The sequence below is a fragment of the Simochromis diagramma genome, unplaced genomic scaffold, assembly GCF_900408965.1.
Source record: "Simochromis diagramma unplaced genomic scaffold, fSimDia1.1 OVJJ01000321.1, whole genome shotgun sequence".
NCBI lineage: Eukaryota > Metazoa > Chordata > Actinopteri > Cichliformes > Cichlidae > Simochromis > Simochromis diagramma.
In genome coordinates this window covers 13455218-13476054 of record NW_024386772.1, presented here as the reverse complement: position 1 = coordinate 13476054, position 20837 = coordinate 13455218, and the positions used below count along the sequence as shown (strand labels likewise).

At 40.2% G+C, this 20837-nt stretch overlaps 1 protein-coding gene across 8 annotated transcripts in view; it reads left to right on the top strand.

Annotated features, from left to right (window-relative positions):
- LOC120745321 (nuclear GTPase SLIP-GC-like) overlaps nucleotides 1-20837 on the top strand; it is a 37132-nt gene that overhangs the window by 7217 nt on the left and 9078 nt on the right. For 2 of the 8 annotated variants that reach the window (XM_040050078.1, XM_040050096.1), the window contains exons 1-10: nucleotides 9431-9700; nucleotides 9835-9916; nucleotides 10088-10200; nucleotides 10365-10406; nucleotides 10519-10557; nucleotides 13894-13932; nucleotides 14354-14378; nucleotides 14548-14634; nucleotides 19583-19670; nucleotides 20560-20776. The exons of 3 other annotated variants lie outside the window; for them this stretch is intronic. In XM_040050078.1, coding sequence (XP_039906012.1) covers nucleotides 9527-9700; nucleotides 9835-9916; nucleotides 10088-10200; nucleotides 10365-10406; nucleotides 10519-10557; nucleotides 13894-13932; nucleotides 14354-14378; nucleotides 14548-14634; nucleotides 19583-19670; nucleotides 20560-20776 — 906 coding nt within the window. In that variant the 5' untranslated portion in view covers nucleotides 9431-9526. Of the gene's footprint in view, nucleotides 1-9430; nucleotides 9701-9834; nucleotides 9917-10087; nucleotides 10201-10364; nucleotides 10407-10518; nucleotides 10558-13893; nucleotides 13933-14353; nucleotides 14379-14547; nucleotides 14635-19582; nucleotides 19671-20559; nucleotides 20777-20837 lie in introns of those variants that run through there. 3 more of the 8 variants (XM_040050085.1, XM_040050139.1, XM_040050131.1) reach the window with 3 other exon arrangements.

Here is a 20837-nt window from a genome sequence, read left to right as displayed (position 1 = left end):
ATCCCCGACAGAATTTGTTTCCCTTGCATTGGGAGCATTCGCTGGGCAGGGAGAGCGGATCCAACTGATTCCACCTCCATTACAACCAACTTAGACGTGGATGAACAGTTTTAGTGAAAAAGTGAAAAATGAGTGTCATTACATTACCGTTCAGTTTGTCGGTTACAACAGAAAATGATACATTTATTGTTCTCAGGTGTTATCGGGCCAGATTATTTCAATAAACCAAGGACATTTTGACTGATAATTATTTGTATCCTTGTGTAATTGTAGACAGCTAAAACCTCCGAAATTTCAGGAGCCATAAGTCATTATTAGAAGAGTTTCAGAACTAAATATCAAGAATGTGTGCTTCCAACGCAGGGGGAACCTACCTTGGCACGGAATTTAAGCTGTTATAAATTCGGTGACAGATTTTAAATGACATTAAAATCTGTCAAAAATATGTCAATCATATATCTCACGAAGAACATCAAGTGATTTAGAGATCATTCCTATCACAAAGTATCTGCTGTCGTCAATTTTTGGCAAATTAAATGTTATATATCCTTTATTTATCTGGATAAAAAGTAATCGACAATTGAAGTGTTTTTTCCAGGAAGAGCTGCCACCAAGCAGCAAAGAAAACATACACAGCACAGGCGGTCACACAATACTAGATATACCACACCACACCACACACAACACACACACACACACCACACATCACACACACCACACATATGATATACACCAATATAGATATTTGGGTATGAGATTAGCAGTACAGGTATCGTAAGATAGGGAGGGTCGAGATGGGAGGGTATGTGAGGGTACGAGATAGACTAGACGAGAGACCAAGAGATGACACAGAGAGGAGGGGGTAGAGATATAGGTATGGAGAGATAACAAGAGTAGGCGACCTACCGAGAGGCGGGAGAGAGAGTAGTAGAGAGAGGAGAGAGAGATCAGAGAGAGTAGATTGAGAGAGATCTAGAACGAGTAGAGACAATCACAGACACGACAGACATCTACAATAGATATAGAAATATATAGAAGATATAGGGGGAGATGAGGCTGTGAGATGGAGGGGAGATATAAGAGTGTATATATAGTGAGAGAGATGTAGATCGATAGTAGCGATAGTAGACGAGATAATAGAGAGATAGACGCAATGAGAGATAGATAGAGATAGGGTGTATATAGATCTATATATAGATGGGGGGAGGGTTAGGGAGGGGGGTATGGAGAGAGATGAGAGGGAGACAGAAGAGACAATATTATAGACACAGATAGGTATGTGTTATATATATATGATATATATCTATATAATGATAGGTATGATATAAATATCTATACTAAATATATATATATAGATATATACACACAATATACACCTACCTCTATCTATATATACACACATATATATATAACACACCAGAACATTTATATATACACACATAATATATACATACATACATAGTCACCTACATACATTACATCCACCTACATATATACCTTATATATATCTACATCTACAAAATATACACCTTCTCTATACTTATATATATAAATCTAACACATATATCTACTAATTATATATATATATATATATATATAAGAACTAAAGTGTAATTACTGATTCAAGTAAATATACTAGACGTAAAAAACAAAACAAACAAAAAAAAACCACCATTGAAAAACAGTCTTTGACGGACGCTCACCTCCCCTGCCGGCGATCTTGCTCCCATGCGGCAACCACAGAACCGGCAACGTTGGTCTTCTGAGGAGAGTTTCAGCCGGTCTAGATGGGACGGATTCGCAGCAGCCCCAAACTGAGCCAAAAAGTTTTGTAGCACCCGTGTCTGCTGCTCAGTCTGGGCCTGCAGGTCTTCCAGATGACGCCGGTACACTACCGTCTGCTGCTGCTGCAAGGTCGCCAATTCGGCCATCATTTGAACCAGTATCTGAGCTGACTGGAGGTTCTGTGGGTTTGACATATCGTAGCGGCAAGCTGGGCGCCACTGTAACACTCTGTTACTGATCCCCGTTACGACGCGCGCACACACAAGGAGACAGTTCTGCGTCACGTTTCAATAATCCTCTTTATTCAATTCTCAACTCAAAGCCACTCGTTTCACACACTCCAACTCTCACTGCCACAGCTCTCTCGCTTCGCTCTCAGCTCTCCGGGCCCAAAGCAGTTCCTAAAATAGGGAGAAATGTAATCAGCGTGACAGGTATCAGCTCTTTCTCCCAGCCTCCCTTGCCGCTGTCACCTGAACTCGCTGCTCCACCCCTCAACTGGTGCTAAACCACAAACCACACCCCACCGCAAACGTGGCGGAGTGTGTCGTTTTCGTTCAACTATTAGCGCACCATAATAGTTCTAAAACAAATTCACCTGTAAGTGACATTTTTCAGAAGAAAGGTAGCAAATGTTAAAGCATTTAATTAATTAATATCACTCTAGGTCCAGCTCTTGTGATCAATTTGTCGATTTCCTGATCACCAAGATGATACAGACTATTTAGACTATTCCTACTATTTAGTAGGAATAAGGATTATTCATAAAATTAGTTCAGAAATACCTTTTTAAAGGAGTTCTGTATTGGTGTATAAGTTGAATGCATTTTAATTCTCTGTGTTTTAAGCAAACTGCTAAGAGTTTTTACACCAAATGAGAAAAGCAAGAGAAAAGCTCTGTTTCATGGTTAATATTACATAAAAGTACCAATATATGTACCCACAATAAATTAAATATGTTAAACAAAACAAGTGTAATAATTTACTTTCAGATGTCACTATCCTTTCACTTAGTTTCCATTCAGTCAGTTTGCTTTGCACAAAATCATCCATGACCAAGATTCAAAACTGAAAGATGAATTGAAATTTCAGATAAACCACTCCTACTTTATAAATTAGGCCTTTCAGCTGAAATTGAACGAGTAGAGCAGTTACATAGATGCACAGATTGATCAGAACTTCAATTTTGTTAGTGTACTCAGCTGTTTGGTCATGCCGAAAATGGTCAGTTATGGAGGATGAAATTAGCAGGCAAAAGGAGAAGTGCAACAACCAGCATGATTAAAGAAAAACAGATTCAGATTTTTTTTTTAAAAAAGAAGCTAGACATGAATGGTTCTATTGGAGCAAAAGACTGTCTGTCAGAAAGCAAGTAAAACCTGACCTGCACATGTACAGACACTGATCAGGGAATGAGAAAAGCAGGGAGGGCTGACAAGAATGGCTGGATCATTGTTGTCTGTATGACAAAGTTCAAATGAGTTAAAGGGGTTAAGTAGAAAAAGAAAAAAAAACTTTGCAAAATGAATATATGAAATAATAATAATCAAGAAGAAAAAGTAAAACCACTTACAACAGTAACAATGACTTTTGTGACAAACAGAGGTGCTGTTTGAACATACTCAGATTATTCTCATGTACTTATTTCAAGAAAAACACACATTGTTGGCAAAATAGAACAACTATCCTTCTTCCAAAGCTGCTTAGATAGATATGCACTGTCAAATGATGCTTATATTTAACTCTGTGAAGAATAAACATATAAAATATGCCACAAAACTAACCCTTTCAAGATAACAGACAAATAACTACTCTGGGCAGTCACACATAAAGCAAGGTCAAAAAGGCTGCTGGAAGCAAAAAGTGTCATGTTCTTAATGAAAGAGCACTACAACAAAACTGAGTGATTTTTAGTTTCTGATAAAAAGAAAATGAAACTGAACTAAAGATCAAATCTTGTTACCTTTCTATTTACATGTTTTCATACACAAATCTACATAATGCTAATCTTCCCAAAATGTGCAGGAACATTTGCATTTACCAAATTGTTTCTTGTTTTAGCATCAATATTAAAAAACAAGTAGCAAAGCTAATATATTCAAGCTTCTCTAGAAGTTGAATTTTAACTTTCACATTTCACAAAAAGTAAAGGTTAATTTGAATTTTTTTTTTAATATCCAGCTTTTCTTTGGAAAATACATGTAAAACTTTTTTTTATTTGTCAAAAAAGTCTCAGTATATATGGAGTGCCAGGACTGCCATAATGAATCAATTAAATACACCATTAAATAATTAATTAAATGTGGCAATAATTAATTAAAATTGGAATTAATTAATTAAATAAATAGTCATGACACATGTAATTAATTAATTATTGACACAATTAATTTTTTATGTATTTCACATTTTAATTAATTATTGACATATTTAATTAATTATTTAATGATATATTTATTTATTTCATTTTGGCAGTCCTGGCGCCTGGCTCTCATCATGAAATAATTTTATCTGTCAGCCTCACCCATCAAACTCAGGGGGCGGGGTTAACGCTGATCGAGTCAAAACCATTGCTTTGGCCTGGTGGCCATTGTTTCTAGCACACAACAACCGGCATGTGGAAGCTAACAGAACTGAACTTTGAAAAACCCTGTTTGTGTGTCACCAAATACCGTTTTAATATTTTTTTAGCCGAGAATGTAGTGGTTTAATCTTCATGTGTCTGGTCGGTTTGTCAAGATACAGCCTCTTTGCAAAAGTGCTTCGATGATTTCAGAGATGTCTGCCCAGTCTCACGGCAAAGCGTGGGATAGACCCGCTCGCCTCGCAAGAATATTAATCATGCTGACCTCGCTCTGTACACCACGCAGCGAGGTCAGCATATCCACGATATCCACGATATCCTCAGCTCCATGAGTTAACACAAAGTTTCCCAGCTGACTATCTAACTTCCAACTATTCCAGAGACGTGAAAATATACAGCATAAAGAAAAGTGTAAGAGACTCAGCAGCAGATTAGAATAACAGTTATACATTTAATAAATCACCAAATGAATCCAAGAAACGAGCAAACCTGTTCCGACAATTTGAGTTTGTATTCCCTCAGCTGCAGACTCGCTGCTGTTTAAATGTTTGAAAAGGAAGATTAGATATAAAAAACGTCAAACATAGACTCAGTCTACCTTCAAATTTGATATGAGGCCAGCACGTATAGTGGCTGTGTCCTGTTTTAAGATCATACATGTAAAAATGTTGTCTGACCTCCGTCGATCCAGCCGCTCAGAGTCCGTGGTTACCATGGTTACTGCATAAGCAGCTATAATGTTAACAGCTGGCACTGAGGAAACCTACCGGCAGCATGGGTGTTTATGTTTTTCATTGCAAAAGAACTGTCTGAATGGTTAACTGAAGTTAACTTGGATAAATTATAGTTAAGGAGTATCACAGATAACGCCTACGTGAGCTGTGCGACTGTTCACCACTACACTGAAATCAGCAGGCTATTACTGAAATACACGTGCTATATCATAAACTATGATATAAATAGGGAGGTCCTATTAACATGTTTAGTTTTAAAGGACACCTTCCTGCCTTTAGTCTCCTTCATGAGCAGTATTAGTTTTCTTCTAACATCCAGAAGTCTGCACGATGTGTTTCATAGTTTGTAACAAGCCTTTGACAGGTAAACATAACATGACCGAAAAAGCAAAATAAAAAAAAATAAAAAAAGAGAGAGAGAGTGTTGACATAAGAAGAGAAAATGCTCTCAATTATGGAGACAGGCAAATGGTTCATTTATGTTTGATGTGTGTTTATTCCTCACTAAATATCGTCGGTGAAGTTTGCCATGCACGTCAGATTTTCCTGCGCATTTTTATACCTCTGCCAACAGAGAGAGAAAAAAATCACATTCTAACAGACAGCTGGTGCTTAGAATACAGTTGAATAACTATTAAAAAACAGATGATATTTAGATGATAGTTCAGTCTAACACATGTGCCAGTGAACCATTAAACGTCTGTGAAACTATGCAGTTATGAAACGTAACTTTAACCTCAGCCAAACCGATTTGCTCAGTTGTAAATAAAACAGCGAAGTAAACGTGACCCGACAGACAGAACCTGAGTGAATGAAGTCCAGCGTTTAACCACTGAGAGCTAAAACTCAGCTGAGGTTTCAAAGCTGTGTGCCGGTGATTGGACATCAGCCGCTGATGAAGCTGGTTCACCTATAAAGTGCTCTTTAAGGAAACAAGCTCCAGCAGCTCTGCGCTCGGGGAAAACACTATATTTACTTATCTTGTGCAGAAAAATGCGCTGACATTGCTTTATATCGAGCACCGGCTGCCCAGTTAAACTGTGACTATCACCAGGTAACGTAGGCGTGTTTCTTGAATTAGCAGCAGGTGTTAAACAGCTGACAGATGAGGAGGAGGATGCATGCAGGTAAACTGAGGGTCTGTTGAGCTGATCGCTGGTTTCGTGAGAAAAATGTCAGCTTGTTATTTATGTTACAGAAGCACAGAGACACAAGACCAGGCGGAAAGAAACGATCGTTCGGTGAAAATGAGAATCTGCGAATGCAACATGTGGGACACGGAGAGTGGAATATGTAAACAAACCGGTTAACGTAACCCCCTGGGTGCACTCTGCATGCTAACTGTTAGCAGAGCTAGTGAAATCTCTGAAAACATCTGAGCACTTTTGCAAACATGTTCTATGTTGACGACCTGACCAGACATAAGTCGCGACATTCGCGGCTAAAACACTGTTAAAAGTGTAGCTGGTGACAGAAAAACGGGGTATTTTAAAACTACACCACCACCATTGCTGCCTGTGATTTGATCTGCATTCTGGGATACCTGGCTGCCCCAAGTCTACACAAGCAATCGATTATCTAGGATCGACCTGTTTTGACTTAGTTTGCACGGCAACCAATCAAATGTTAGAGAAGCTGCATGGGCAGCGTTAACCCCGCCCCCTGAGTTTGATGGGTGAGGCTGACAGATAAAATTATTTCATGATGAGAGCCAGGCGCCAGGACTGCCAAAATGAAATAAATAAATATATAATTAAATAATTAATTAAATGTGTCAATAATTAATTAAATGTGTCAATAATTAATTAAAATGTGAAATACATAAATAATTAATTACATGTGTCAATAATTAATTAATTACATGTGTCAATAATTAATTAATTACATGTGTCAATAATTAATTAAAATGTGAAATACATAAATAATTAATTAAATGTGTCAATAATTAATTAATTACATGTGTCATAACTATTTATTTAATTAATTAATTCCAATTTTAATTAATTATTGCCACATTTAATTAATTATTTAATGGTGTATGGCACTCCATAAGTATAGTTCAATTCAATTCAATTCAATTCAATTCAATTCAATTCAATTTTATTTATATAGCTCCAAATCACAACAACAGTCACCTCATGGCACTTTATATTGTACAGTAGATCGTACAATAATACATACAGAGAAAAACCCATCAATCATATGACCCCCTATGAGCAAGCACTTTGGCAACAGTGGGAAGGAAAAACTCCCTTTTAACAGGAAGAAACCTCCGGCAGAACCAGGCTCAGGGAAGGGGCGGCCATCTGCTGCGACCGGTTGGGGTGAGAGAAGGAAGGAAGACAGGATAAAGACATGCTGTGGAAGAGAGACAGAGGTTCCAGTTTTTTCTGAATGCTTAAACCCTAACTGTGGTTGTTATAGCACAATTTCGAAAACTATTAATACTTATAGCAAAACCACTCACTGAGTTTGCAAAACTAAAAGCACAAACACTGCTTTGCACTCAGTTTGCCATTTTGTAACACACACCTGGCAAAACTGTAGGTACAATCCACTGCACAGCACTCTTTTTGCAGAACTGTAAACACAACTCACTGCTTTACACTCAATTTCCAAATGATCAACACACTCCTAGCAAAACTATACACATTTATGGCTATTATTTACACTAGTTTGCCAACTGTCTGGCACACTGTCACGTGTGAAAACAGTTTTAGATAATTAGTTCACTTTGCAATCAGCCTAAGCACTATCAATAAGGTACAGGTAAGCTGTGGAGTACAATGGAGGGAGCAGGAAGAGTGAGAAGAGTGAGAATTAGAGGAGGATGAGGAAGAGGACGTGGGGGTGAAGAAGTAGGACAAAGAGGATGACAAGGACAAGGAGGTGAAGTTAGAGGAAGAGGACAAGAAGGAGCAAGAGGAGGGGGAAGAGGAAGGGTAAGAAGAGTAAGAAATAGAATTGCTGGTAACATCAGAGCTACAATAGTGGACCGTGTAATCAACCATGGAATGACCCTGAGTGAAGCTGGCCAACGGGTTCAGCCTAACTTGAGCCGCTACACTGTAGCAAGCATCATAAGGATATTTCGAAATGAGAATCGGTTAGTACAGTCACTTTGCACTAAGACTTGTAGCACTGCCATATGCTAATGAGGAACACAACAATACCATAGATGTAAAAATACTGAAACTGTTACTTTACAGAATTGCTAGCTGACCAGATGCTGGGGGCAGAGGAAGAATGTTCACTGCAGACCAATAAACCCATATAGTCAATATGGTGACTGCAAATAATTCCATAAGGCTACGTGAAATCCAGCAGTGCCTAATTGAGGATGACACCACCTTCCAGAACATACAAAATGTGAGCACTTCTGTATTAGGTTGTGTACTTGCCCGCAACAGAATTCGAATGAAACAAATCTACAGAACACCTTTGGAAAGAAACAGTGAACGTGTAAAACAGCTGCAATATGACTATGTGCAGGTAAGCTATAGTATCATTGGTACTGAATCTGGAAGTGCATACTGTAGTGCTGTGCATGTGCCTGCTGTGCTAAATTTGTTTTGTCTTGCTCATGACCCATCTGCAGAGGCAGATGGGTCATGAGCAATTTGTTGTGGATGAGGCTGGTTTTCACTTCACTAAGACGAGGAGACTCGGAAGGAACATCATTGGACACCGTGCCATAATCAATGTCCCAGGACAACGTGGTGGTAACATAACTATGTGTGCAGCTATAAGTCAAAATGGTGTTGTTCACCATAATGCAACCCTGGGCCCATATAACAGTGCACACATTGTTACATTCCTGGACACCTTTGACATGTTCACTAATGTTCAGAGACCAGAGCAGACCAGATACGTCATCATATGGGACAATGTTAGTTTCCATAGGGCTGCTTTGGTCCGCAACTGGTTTACAGATCACCCACTCTTCACTGTACTCAACCTCCCCCCATACTCTCCATTCTTGAATCCAATTGAAGAGTTCTTCTCTGCCTGGAGCTGGAAGGTGTATGACAGTCATCCCCATCAACGCATATCCCTTTTACAGGCAATGGAGGAGGCATGTGGGGATAAATAATAATAATAATGTACACACGTGGCAGCATATAAAAAAAACCTATGGTGATATTTTTACTCTAACTACCTTAATGTAGTTTGGCAACTTGAGTATACTTTAAGTATACATAAAGCTGTTTCTGTCTTGTTTTTAAACTATAATATTTAATCCCTTTGATTTATTTTAAACAAACTAAAAAAACAAACACTTTCTCTGAGGCAGGTTGTTACCTGTCTGCCAGCCACTCCCATCTGCGCTCCACAAACACCTCTTCCTGCTTTTCTCAGTTCTCAGTTCTGTTTTTCCTGCACCCGCTTTAGTCATGTTGGATTTACCTTTCTATTTTATGTATAAATGCAGTTGCAGACAGTTGTGCAGTCTAAGCCACACAGTTACAGTTTGATTTTAACCGTATCCGTTTGTGGACTTTGCTTTTTGCTCGATTTCTTTTTTCTGTTTCCTGTTTGTGTCTCACTGCTTCCCTCACATCTCCCTCAGCAGCCTTTTCCTGCATTACTCAAACAAAAGGTGAGCAGTTTGAAGTTTTAATCTGATTATATATATATGTCTCTGATTATATATGGATTAAAGGAGAAGTTGGTCACAAATATCTAATCTTTAAAGCAGTACTGTCTGGTTAAATATTGCATTTTATCTTTCAGTTTCATTTCTTGGTCATGGATGATTTCGTAAGAACCAAACTGGTTGAATGGGGGCTACGTGAGTGGGTGGAAAAATTTAAAGGTAAAGTATTAATGTGAATCTGTGATGGGTACAGATATTGATCCTGATGTGATCTGTTAACTGTAAAACAGCTCATAGATCTGTGCCCATAGCTTTTTCAATCATTTAGGAAGAATTTCTGAAGAAAGTTGAGAATAAACTTTATCTCTGCAAATTCTTTTTAAATTACAGATGAACAAATCGATTCTGAAAGTCTGTGTGAGCTTGATGATCAAGAAATTAATAATTTGATCACAAAAGCTGGACCAAGAGTGAAATTCAAGAAGAACCTCAAGCTGTTAAAGGTAATTACCTTTTTTTTAAAACAATCATTGTTGTTTTAGTGTACAGAGGCGAATTTCTATTAGAGTTACCTGGATATTAAAAAATGTCCTGGCAGCAATATTATGTAGTGTAATTTTTGTTAACTCTTTACTAATATGGATTTGCAATGTTTTGATTGTGTTAGGAAGAAAAAAACACAAATCAAGAAACAGTCATTTCTTTTCAAGTAAGTTACAAACTGTTTTGTTGCCTTGAGATGAAGTATCTATATGAGAAATACATTTTTTAGTATATGTTTAAGTGCTCAGTTTATTTGGCTTTGCACTTTTTATCTGCAGTGTCAACAGGAGCATGAAGATGTAGCTGATGTGGTTCAGGTAAGGATTATACTGAATTTCAGACATATGAGCCAACTGCCTGAGACAAAATAAAGCTCAATTCTTTTGCCTATACTGATTCAGTATTAATTTTAGTGATCTCCCATTAAGGTAACCAGGTGTCATAACTGCCGACATAAATTAGAATTTTATTCAATTTATGTTTACACTTAGCCAGCAGTTTTAAATTTCCCTCAGTGTCGACTGTTCTGGTTGTCTTTGCTGGTGTCTCTAGCTTCACATGTGTTAGAACAGAATCACCAATTACCAGAGTATGAGCCCCTGCGGGTGTGTCTGCAAATGGGGGAAAACACTTAGACACATGAATGGGTTGGTGGTTTGCCACGGGGCTTCTATTTAATACTGTGCTTTCTCCTCATCGTCACCCTGTCATCTTGTTTCCCCAACTGCTCGGGACAATATGCCAGAGGGAGCTACACTGGCTAAAGGAGCCCGGCTAGTTATGGGATTTTTAAGGGTGCGAAGCAAAGTCTACAATTATGTGATCCTGGCCTCCAGAGTTGTAAATAGGGTACATTTAATGCAAGTCTCATTATTGCTAAAGGAGACTGAGGAGTAGGGATGGGTATCATTTAGGTTTTATCCGATACCGGTGCCAAACCAGTACTTTTGAAACGGTGCCGGTGCTTAAACGGTGCTCAAACCGGTGCTTAAAGAATGGAGAACATAAACTTTGCCCAAAACCTCTTATGTTTTTATTTTTAGCAGTCTCTTTTTTTCTGCAAAATGATAACCAAGTTAGCCTTTTCTGTTGATACAAGATACATCCTTTGGTTGGAACCAGTGCTTAAACAATGGAAAACACAAACTTTGTCATAAAACCTCTCATGTTTAGCTGTTTTTTTTTCTTTTGTAAAAAGATAACAATGTTAGCCTTTTCTGCAGCTATAGGGCATATATGGTATCACTCTATCAAACAAGAAGACAGCTGTATGACAGCTCAAGAAAAAAAAGTACTGAAATAAAGCACCGAAATGTGTGCTGCTTTTCTGGTTACTACCGTTTATGTCAGAACCAGTACCCATCCCTGCCGAGGAGTAACTAAACATCTGATACAATGAGAGGGAATGCAGGAGGCGACATGTAATTAGTTTACCTACCTTGGTAAAACAAGTGAAACCTGCAGTCAGCTGAGACTGAAGAAGTTACTTGGATGAGTGACGAAACGTTTCTCCAACTAAAAACAATGAACTTTTCGGGATACCAGTTTCGGTTTCTTTGTTACTCCTGGATTGATCAAAAAGGCAACCTGGCCCTCAGGGTAAATGCCGCTGCTTTAAACAGTCATAACAACATTTACTGTAATTGAAACAAATATCCAGAATATATCATGGCTCAGATTTGATTGAATATAATTACCCTTTAGTGTTAACTGTGAAAGGGATACTGTACAGTTACTATACTTAAACTACAAGTAGAAGTGATAGCGACTTATCATTTTATTATTTCTGTCCTTGGTTTTAATTCATAATCCAAAGGAAAAAAAATCCCCCCCCCAAACACTTAAAAGTCATGAAAATTCATTTAGATTTAGCAATTTGATGATTCATCCACCTTAAGCATTATTTAAAGCAATGCAATAGTTACTTTTCCAAGTAATAACTTACTTTTATAATATTGTAACCCAGATACTAATTAAATATTTTTTTGAAGAAGTAACTATAACTAATTACCTTTTCAAAGCAATTTGCCCAATACTGGTAACAATACAGTGGGGCAAAAAAGTATTTAGTCAGCCACCGATTGTGCAAGTTCCCCCACTTAAAATGATGACAGAGGTCAGTAATTTGCACCAGAGGTACACTTCAACTGTGAGAGACAGAATGTGGAAAAAAAAATCCATGAATTCACATGGTAGGATTTGTAAAGAATTTATTCGTAAATTAGGGTGGAAAATAAGTATTTGGTCACCTCAAACAAGGAAAATCTCTGGCTATTACAGACCTGTAACGTCTTCTGTAAGAAGCTTTTCTGTCCCCCACTCGTTACCTGTATGAATGGCACCTGTTTGAACTCATCATCTGTATAAAAGACACCTGTCCACAGCCTCAAACAGTCAGACTCCAAACCCCGCCATGGCCAAGACCAAAGAGCTTTCGAAGGACACCAGGAAAAGTATTGTAGACCTGCACCAGACTGGGAAGAGTGAATCTACAATAGGCAAGCAGCTTGGTGTGAAAAAATCAACTGTGGGAGCAATCATCAGAAAATGGAAGACATATAAGACCACTGATAATCTCCCTCGATCTGGGGCTCCACGCAAGATCTCATCCCGTGGGGTCAAAATGATCATGAGAATGGTGAGCAAAGATCCCAGAACCACACGGGGGGACCTGGTGAATGACCTGCAGAGAGCTGGGACCAAAGTAACAAAGGTCACCATCAGTAACACACTACAACGGCAGGGAATCAAATCCCGCAGTGCCAGACGTGTTCCGCTGCTGAAGCCAGTGCATGTCCAGGCCCGTCTGAAGTTTGCCAGAGAGCACATGGATGATACAGCAGAGGATTGGGAGAATGTCATGTGGTCAGATGAAACCAAAGTAGAACTTTTTGGTATAAACTCAACTCGTCGTGTTTGGAGGAAGAAGAATACTGAGTTGCATCCCAAGAACACCATACCTACTGTGAAGCATGGGGTTGAGGTCTGGAGAGTGGCCTAGCCAGTCTCCAGACCTCAACCCCATAGAAAATCTGTGGCGGGAGTTGAAAGTCCGTGTTGCTCGGCGACAGCCCCAAAACATCACTGCTCTCGAGAAGATCTGCATGGAGGAATGGGCCAAAATACCAGCTACTGTGTGTGCAAACCTGGTAAAGACCTATAGTAAACGTTTGACCTCTGTTATTGCCAACAAAGGTTATGTTACAAAGTATTGATTTGTATTTTTGATATTGACCAAATACTTATTTTCCACCCTGATTTACGAATAAATTCTTTACAAATCCTACCATGTGGATTCATGGATTTTTTTTTTTCACATTCTGTCTCTCACAGTTGAAGTGTACCTCTGGTGCAAATTACTGACCTCTGTCATCATTTTAGGTGGGGGAACTTGCACAATCGGTGGCTGACTAAATACTTTTTTGCCCCACTGTATTTAGCATATTTTTTTGTTAATTCTGTACTAATATAGATTTGAATTGTTTTGATTGTGGTAGGAAGAACAAAACTCAAACCAGGAAACAGTCATTCCTTTTCAAGTAAGTTAAAAATTGTTTTGTTTCCTTGAGATTTAGTATCTATATGACAAATACAATTTCAATACATGTTTAAGTGCTCAGTGTTGTATTCGGCTTTGCACTTTTTTTCTGCAGTGTAAACAGGAACATGAACAAGCAGCTGGTTTGGTTAAGGTAAGGGTTATACTGAATTTCAGACATATGAGCCAATACCTGAGACAAAGTAAAGCTCCATTCTCTGGTCTACAGAGACTGACCACTCTCTACAGAAACCAATAAATGACTGAATCTAAAAACTTAATTCATAGGGGGTTGGTGAATATACATTTTGCCCTAGCTAGGGGGTTTGCCAACCATCTCTGTAGGTCTTTGGGACTGGGACTTAATTATGCGAAAGAATTGTCTTGTAGAATCACAGATGTTTACTAAGAAAAAGGTAATTTATAATGTATTCTTCACCAATCTTCTGGTTGAAAACATAACTGTATTTAAGTTTGTTGATTGTAAAACTTGTATGTTCATGTCCTTCAAATTTTGTTAAAGAGCAATGCCAATGCAAGTGATAATTTCCTGTATAACTCATATTCATCCTCAGGTCTTGCCATCCACAAGTGATACAGGTGAGACACATGCATCGTATTTATTGCATCTCATATTATTCTGTGTTTGCAAAAAATATTGATGCCTTTCAATCTACATAACTTTACTAAGAATAACTTTCAATGCTAAGAGAAATGTGTTTTTTGTTCTTTTTTTTTTTTTTTTTTTTTTTTGTTTTCATCCAATCAGGAAAGAGAAAATCAGACCTTCAAAGTGACGCCAGCAGGTTGCAGTCACCAGCTAAGCGACAGCGTCAGTCTATGCCAGGATTTGAAGGTATTGTTGTGTTGGGCTCTTTTAATAAAACTCCTCATTTAGGCGATAACGTGGAATCCCACCATCTTTATTCCAGCTCACTCTAAGTCATGACATAGCCTCACTTCCTGTCTAGAAGGGTAAGTACTGCCGCCTAGTGGCGCATGATATTCACCAATATAGATTACACCACATCCCCCTTACTGAAGTCAGACTGGTACATTCTTTTGTTCTTCAAACAAAACATAACTGCATATCGTTTTCTCAATACAGGCATACCCCAACATTTCAGGAAACATAAAGTCAGTATTGTCATAAACACTTTTTCTTTTCCTCCTGTAACAGAATAAACACTTTCTCTTTTCTTTTCCACCCGTAACAGAATAAACACTTTTTGTTTCTTTTCAACCTGTAACAGAATAAACACTTTTTTTTTCTTTTCAACCTGTAACAGAATAAACACTTTTTTTTTCCTTTTCAACATGCTACCCTCAAAACCACAACTCTGCATTTGAAACACACTTTTCCGTTTTCAAGCAATCAGCTTCACAGATCAAGTCTTTTCGGTTTAATCACCTCCCTACCAGACCGGGTTCTAACCACACCTGGTGTATGGGGTGCGCTTGGCTCAGAAACTGTCTCTGTAGGAGTAGCTTGGATCTGTGTGGCTTCGGTTTGAGCCTCTGTTTGCGGGATCGGCACAAGATGACTGCGGTTCCTTCTAATTGTCCCTTGGGGCCCACTGATGACGTACGATCGTGGAGTTGGGTGGACTGCTGTCACTGTGCCCTGTGCTCTTGCATCCGTGATCCAGACTGATTGTCCTGGCACCAATTTATCCAGTTCTCTTGTTCTATGTCTCTTGTTAAAACTTTCGGTTTGTCTCAGCCGTTTCTCTCTCTCCGAACAACTAACCTGCTGAAAATCAGGCAGATGGGGCTGTAAGGTTTCAGGAAGCATTGGCAAGGTAGTACGAAGCCTGCGCCCCATGAGAAGTTGAGCCGGGCTGTAGCCATTTGCCAGTGCTGTTGTTCTGTATGCCAGCAACGCCTTGTATGGATCGCTAGCCTTTTTGAGGAGATTCTTGACGGTCTGGACGCCTCTCTCCGCTTCGCCGTTGCTCTGCGGGTACCTGGGACTACTGGTAACATGCTCAAAACAGTAGTCCTTTGCAAAGTCTCTCATTTCTTGACATGCAAATTGTGGCCCATTATCGGTGAGCAATACTTCAGGGATTCCATGGCGTGCAAATATTGACTTTAAATGCACAATCACATTGGCTGAACGAGTTGGACTGAGTTGAGCAATCTCGACATATCTCGAGAAGTAATCCACTACTAACAGATCAGCTCCTAAGTTCTGCCATGGCCTCTCAGGTAAACGTGTGGGCATAAGAGGTTCCCTCACACTAACTCTCTCCTGAATGCACAGCCTGCACTTAAGGACAAGTTCACCGATCTGGTTACTCAGGCCTGGCCACCACACTGCTTGTCGCGCACGTTCTCTACACTTGACTACTCCTTGGTGTCCCTCGTGTATTTTGTCCAGAACTGCGTTTCGCATGTTTGCAGGTATGACCAACCTTGTACCTCTCAGTAGTAGTCCATTGTGTACACTCAAAAGTGCTTTACCACTCCCTGCAGCTGGTTCCTGTCCAGCCAGCCCTCTGCACAGTACTTCATGACTTGCGAACAGACGCTGTCAGACTGCAGCTGCTCACGGAGATCTGAAAGGTATTTGCTGCTAGTAGGAAAGCCCTCCAGCACTGTGTCAACGTAGATATCAGTGTCCTCCATAAGGTCATTGTCTCTGGGAATCACGTTGCCTGCCAACGGCAACCGTGACAGCGTGTTGGCCGTGGTGAGGCTTTTGCCTGGAATGTGCCTTATAGTGTAAGAATACCTCATCAGGCGCATGCGGAATCTCTGTATCCGCGGTGGAAGCAAATCCAGGGCTTGTCCTCCGAGTAGGCTCACTAGTGGCTTATGGTCGGTCTCAAGCTCAAAGTGTAGCCCTAGAATAAAGTCACTGAATCTTTCACAGGCCCAGGTGAGCGCTAGCGCTTCTTTTTCCAGCTGAGCGTAGCGCTGCTCTGTGGCTGTCAATGATCGCGAGGCATACGCGACAGGTGACCACACATCATTGTCTTTCTGTAGTAAGACTTCCCCCAACCCGTATGAAGAAGCATCTGCTGAGATCTTCTGGGGTTTGTTTGGGTTGTAGAGCTGTAGCACTGGTGCAGATGACAGTTCTTGTTTTAAACTGTTAAAGGCGGTTTGTTGCTCATGCCCCCAGTACCACATGTTTTTAGTTGAAAGCAAGTCTCTCAGTGGTTTGTCTTTCTCAGAAAGGTTTGGGGTGAATTTCCCCAGCTGGTTCACCATTCCTAAGAAGCTCCTAAGCTCACTCACAGTGCTTGGCTCTTTCATCTTCTGCACCGCGCTAGTTTTGTCAGGGTCGGGACTCATGCCTTCAGATGACACAATGAATCCTAAGAATTTCACTGCTCTTCTGCCAAACTCACATTTTGACATGTTCAGGGTGACGCCCGCCTTCTCTGCACGGTCGAGGACAGCGTGGAGTCTCATGTCGTGCTCCTCTCTCGTAGATCCCCAGACCAGGATGTCGTCCATGTGGCATACGACTCCCGCGAGGCCGGCTGTCACTTCTGTCACCATCATGTTTTGGAAATGCTCTGGTGCACTGGAAATACCAAATGGCAGACGGTTGAAATGGTACCTCCCAAATGGCGTAATAAACGTGGTGAGGAGAGCAGATTCTTTGGATAGCGGTATTTGCCAAAAGCCCATGTTAGCATCGAGCTTGGAGAAATACTGCGCCCCTGTGAGCATGCCTAGTGTTTGGTCGACAGAGGGAAGGATATATCTTTCACGGCACACTGACCCATTTAAAGGTGTCATGTCCACACAGATGCGGACTGTCTCTTTGTCCTTTTTAGGGGCTACGACCATGCCGCAACACCAGTCTGTGGGCCCCTCCACACGACTGATCACCCCCAACTGTTCCATCCTCTGTAGCTCTGCTTTGACTTTGCCCAGTAGTGGGAGCGGAACACGCCTGGGCACTTTCAGTGAATAAGGTTTAGCGTCGGGCTTCAGCTTAATCGTGTGCGGTTTTTGAACAAGCCCGAGCCCATCCCATAGCTTCGGGTACGCTTTCTTCACTGTCTCAAGGTCGACATTGTCTATTCGGGCAATTAGTTTCAGTCTCACAGAAGCTGTCCTGCTTAAGAGAGCTACACGCAGATTTCTGACTACATAGATTGTCTCTGCAGTGCTCCTGTCACTGTAGGAAATGTCCTCCTTTGTGGACCCAAGCACGGTCAGTGCTGCACCTCCTGGTCCATACAGTGGCTTTTCAGCTTTTTGCAGATGCTCATTTGGCTGCTTAATGTCTTTGAATGTCTCTTCTGAGATAGCTGTGACATCTGCCCCCGAGTCTAATTTGAAGGTCATGCTTTTGCCTCTCACGCAGATGTTAGCAAGCCATGGGTCTTCTCCTGAATCCAGTTCACCTAGGAAGAGTCCATCAGCACAGTCTGCTACCTCATGCACAGCTGTAGACCTACAAACTCTCCCGTAGTGTCCACGTTTCCCGCAGTTGTGGCATTCTGCATTTTTAGCTGGGCACTGTGCTGCTGGGTGCATCTGTGTTTTTCCACATTTAAAACACGTTTTATTTTCTTGTTTTGTTAGTTGTGGTTTTCGTGGCTTGAACTGCTTTTGCTCTCTGCTTCTGAATTTATTGGGCTGTGACTTTCTGACATGCACGGCGTCCATGGCTGTTTTGCCTTTGCTGCTTTCGCCTCTGAGGTCAGTTTGCTGTCTTTTTATTTCCTCAGATTGTCTCGCCATTGTGATAGCTTTGGTTAGCGTCAAATCTTTGTTGAGCTGCATTCTCTCCGACAGTGATGAATCTTTAAGACCCACAACGAGCCTATCCCTCAAAAGTTCATCGTGGAGTTCACCATATTCACAGTTTTCAGCGAGAGCATATAGAGCTGTTATGAAGGAGTAAACTGTTTCCGCTGGCTGTTGTACTCGCTTATTAAACTTTGCTCTTTCATAAATCACATTCTTTCTGGGGACAAAATGTCTGTCAAATGCGTTTCTGACCGCATCGTACTGCTGGCGCTGCCCGTCTGTTAGGTCTAGTCCCCTTAGCACGTTGTCAGCCTCGTCTCCCATGCAGTATACTAATGTGGTCACTTGGTTAGCATCAGTTGAACCATTCAGATTACTTGCCATTCTGAAACGCTCGAAACGTCTGATCCACTTCTCCCATTCTTGGGGCTTTGCGAAGTCGAACGGTTCCGGTGGCTTGATGGTGAAAGTAGCCGCTGGTGGAGCTGCCGTAACCGGGCCAGGAGTCGCCGGTAACGCTGCTGCTTGCTCCGTCATTTTCGTCACTAGCCGTTCGCCAAGCTGACGGTTATTTTTTTATTTTTCACTGTCTCTCTTCGCCGCCTAGAGCGAGTGCACTTCTGACACAATGTTGTGTTGGGCTCTTTTAATAAAACTCCTCATTTAGGCGATAACGTGGAATCCCACCATCTTTATTCCAGCTCACTCTAAGTCATGACATAGCCTCACTTCCTGTCTAGAAGGGTAAGTACTGCCGCCTAGTGGTGCATGATATTCACCAATATAGATTACACCACAGGTATTTATGTTTCTTTCTAAACAGTGTCACAGTTTAAGCCAGCACAATTTGTCCAACATCATCTTTGATGCTAGAAATTACTTTTTCTTTGGGCTGTTGTCAAAATTTAACAGTCACATGATGCATGGTATACTAAGTTTGATTGGTAAGTGATCACATTATGCTCCTGATATACTTTGATTCACACAGGTTGGTTTTGTTTGTATTTTTAAAATGAGATTTTACATTTTCTGTTTATTCTAGTCTATAATTCCTTCCAAATAGTTCTTTACTTTTATGTCCACAGAAGCAATCATATTTTCTGATGTGAAAAGCATCATGAAATTTGTACATTCCAGACTAAATGACCAAGACAAACTCAGTGCTTTCTTAAAGTGAGTATTTTTTTTTTTCATATTTTGTAATGTATGGGCCTGGTTGCACTCCTGTTCATGTGACAGTTTCACAAACAGATCAAAGACAGATTGTTTTTAAAGATAGCAAAAATGTCTATAAAACATCCTCAGAAGCTACTAGTTATGTGTAATTTAATCCAATTAAACTTTATGAATGTCACAATGGTTACACCAAGATACAGTCACAGGAATGAATAACCACATCGATGAGGCTTTAGAGTCACCAATTAACCTAAATGCACTAATTGCACGTCTTTGGACTGTTGGAGAAAGCCAGAGTACCTGCAGAGAACCGAGGCAAACATGGAGAGAACACGTAAACTCAAAACAAAAAGGCCCCCGATAGTGGTGTGAGACAACAGTGCCAAACATCAAGTCATCATGTTGCCTGTACATGAACCCTTTTGATTCAATATTCACCAATTTGTTTCTTGTGTCAGTCTGTTTGACGTGTCGGTTCTTTGTTTAGTTTTTTCACGTTATACTTTTGACTTACAGCTGTACAATTATAGTTGACGGAATGATTCAGTAGTAAAACAAACCATCCAAACTAAGACCAACAAAGACTGATATTTTTAGCAAGTTTTGGTGACTTAACTACATTTTCTGCTGTTCCTGGCATCTACCAACTCTTTGGGAAAACATTTTCAGTTTAGGTGACACAAAAAGAAAGGTGTGGATCAAAACAACATACAGTAAACAATTGGTGGCACAAGTGTATAAAACTGAAATATGTAGTGATAATTCATTTGATAATAACTACCATTATTACCATTATAACTGTCTTTTAAACTGTTTTTTTTAATGCATGCTTAAAATGTTATCATGACTGAATCATTTAACCCATATTTAAAATCTCGTTCAACAGGAAAAAGATCAGTGATTTGGAGACAGACAAGAGGGAGCTGGTTGGTGTCTTTGGTAAAACTGGGGCTGGAAAGAGCTCTTTGATAAATGCCATCATCAAAGAGAAGAATCTTTTACCCTCAGGAAGCATCAATGCCTGCACCTCAGTCATGATCAAAGTGGAAGCTAACACACGTAGCTCAAAGTATGAAGCAGAAATTGAGTTCATTACAAAAGAGGTAAAATGAATTCCCAAAGTTCGATTTGTACTTTAAGCAAAATCATGTGTTACAGTCCAGT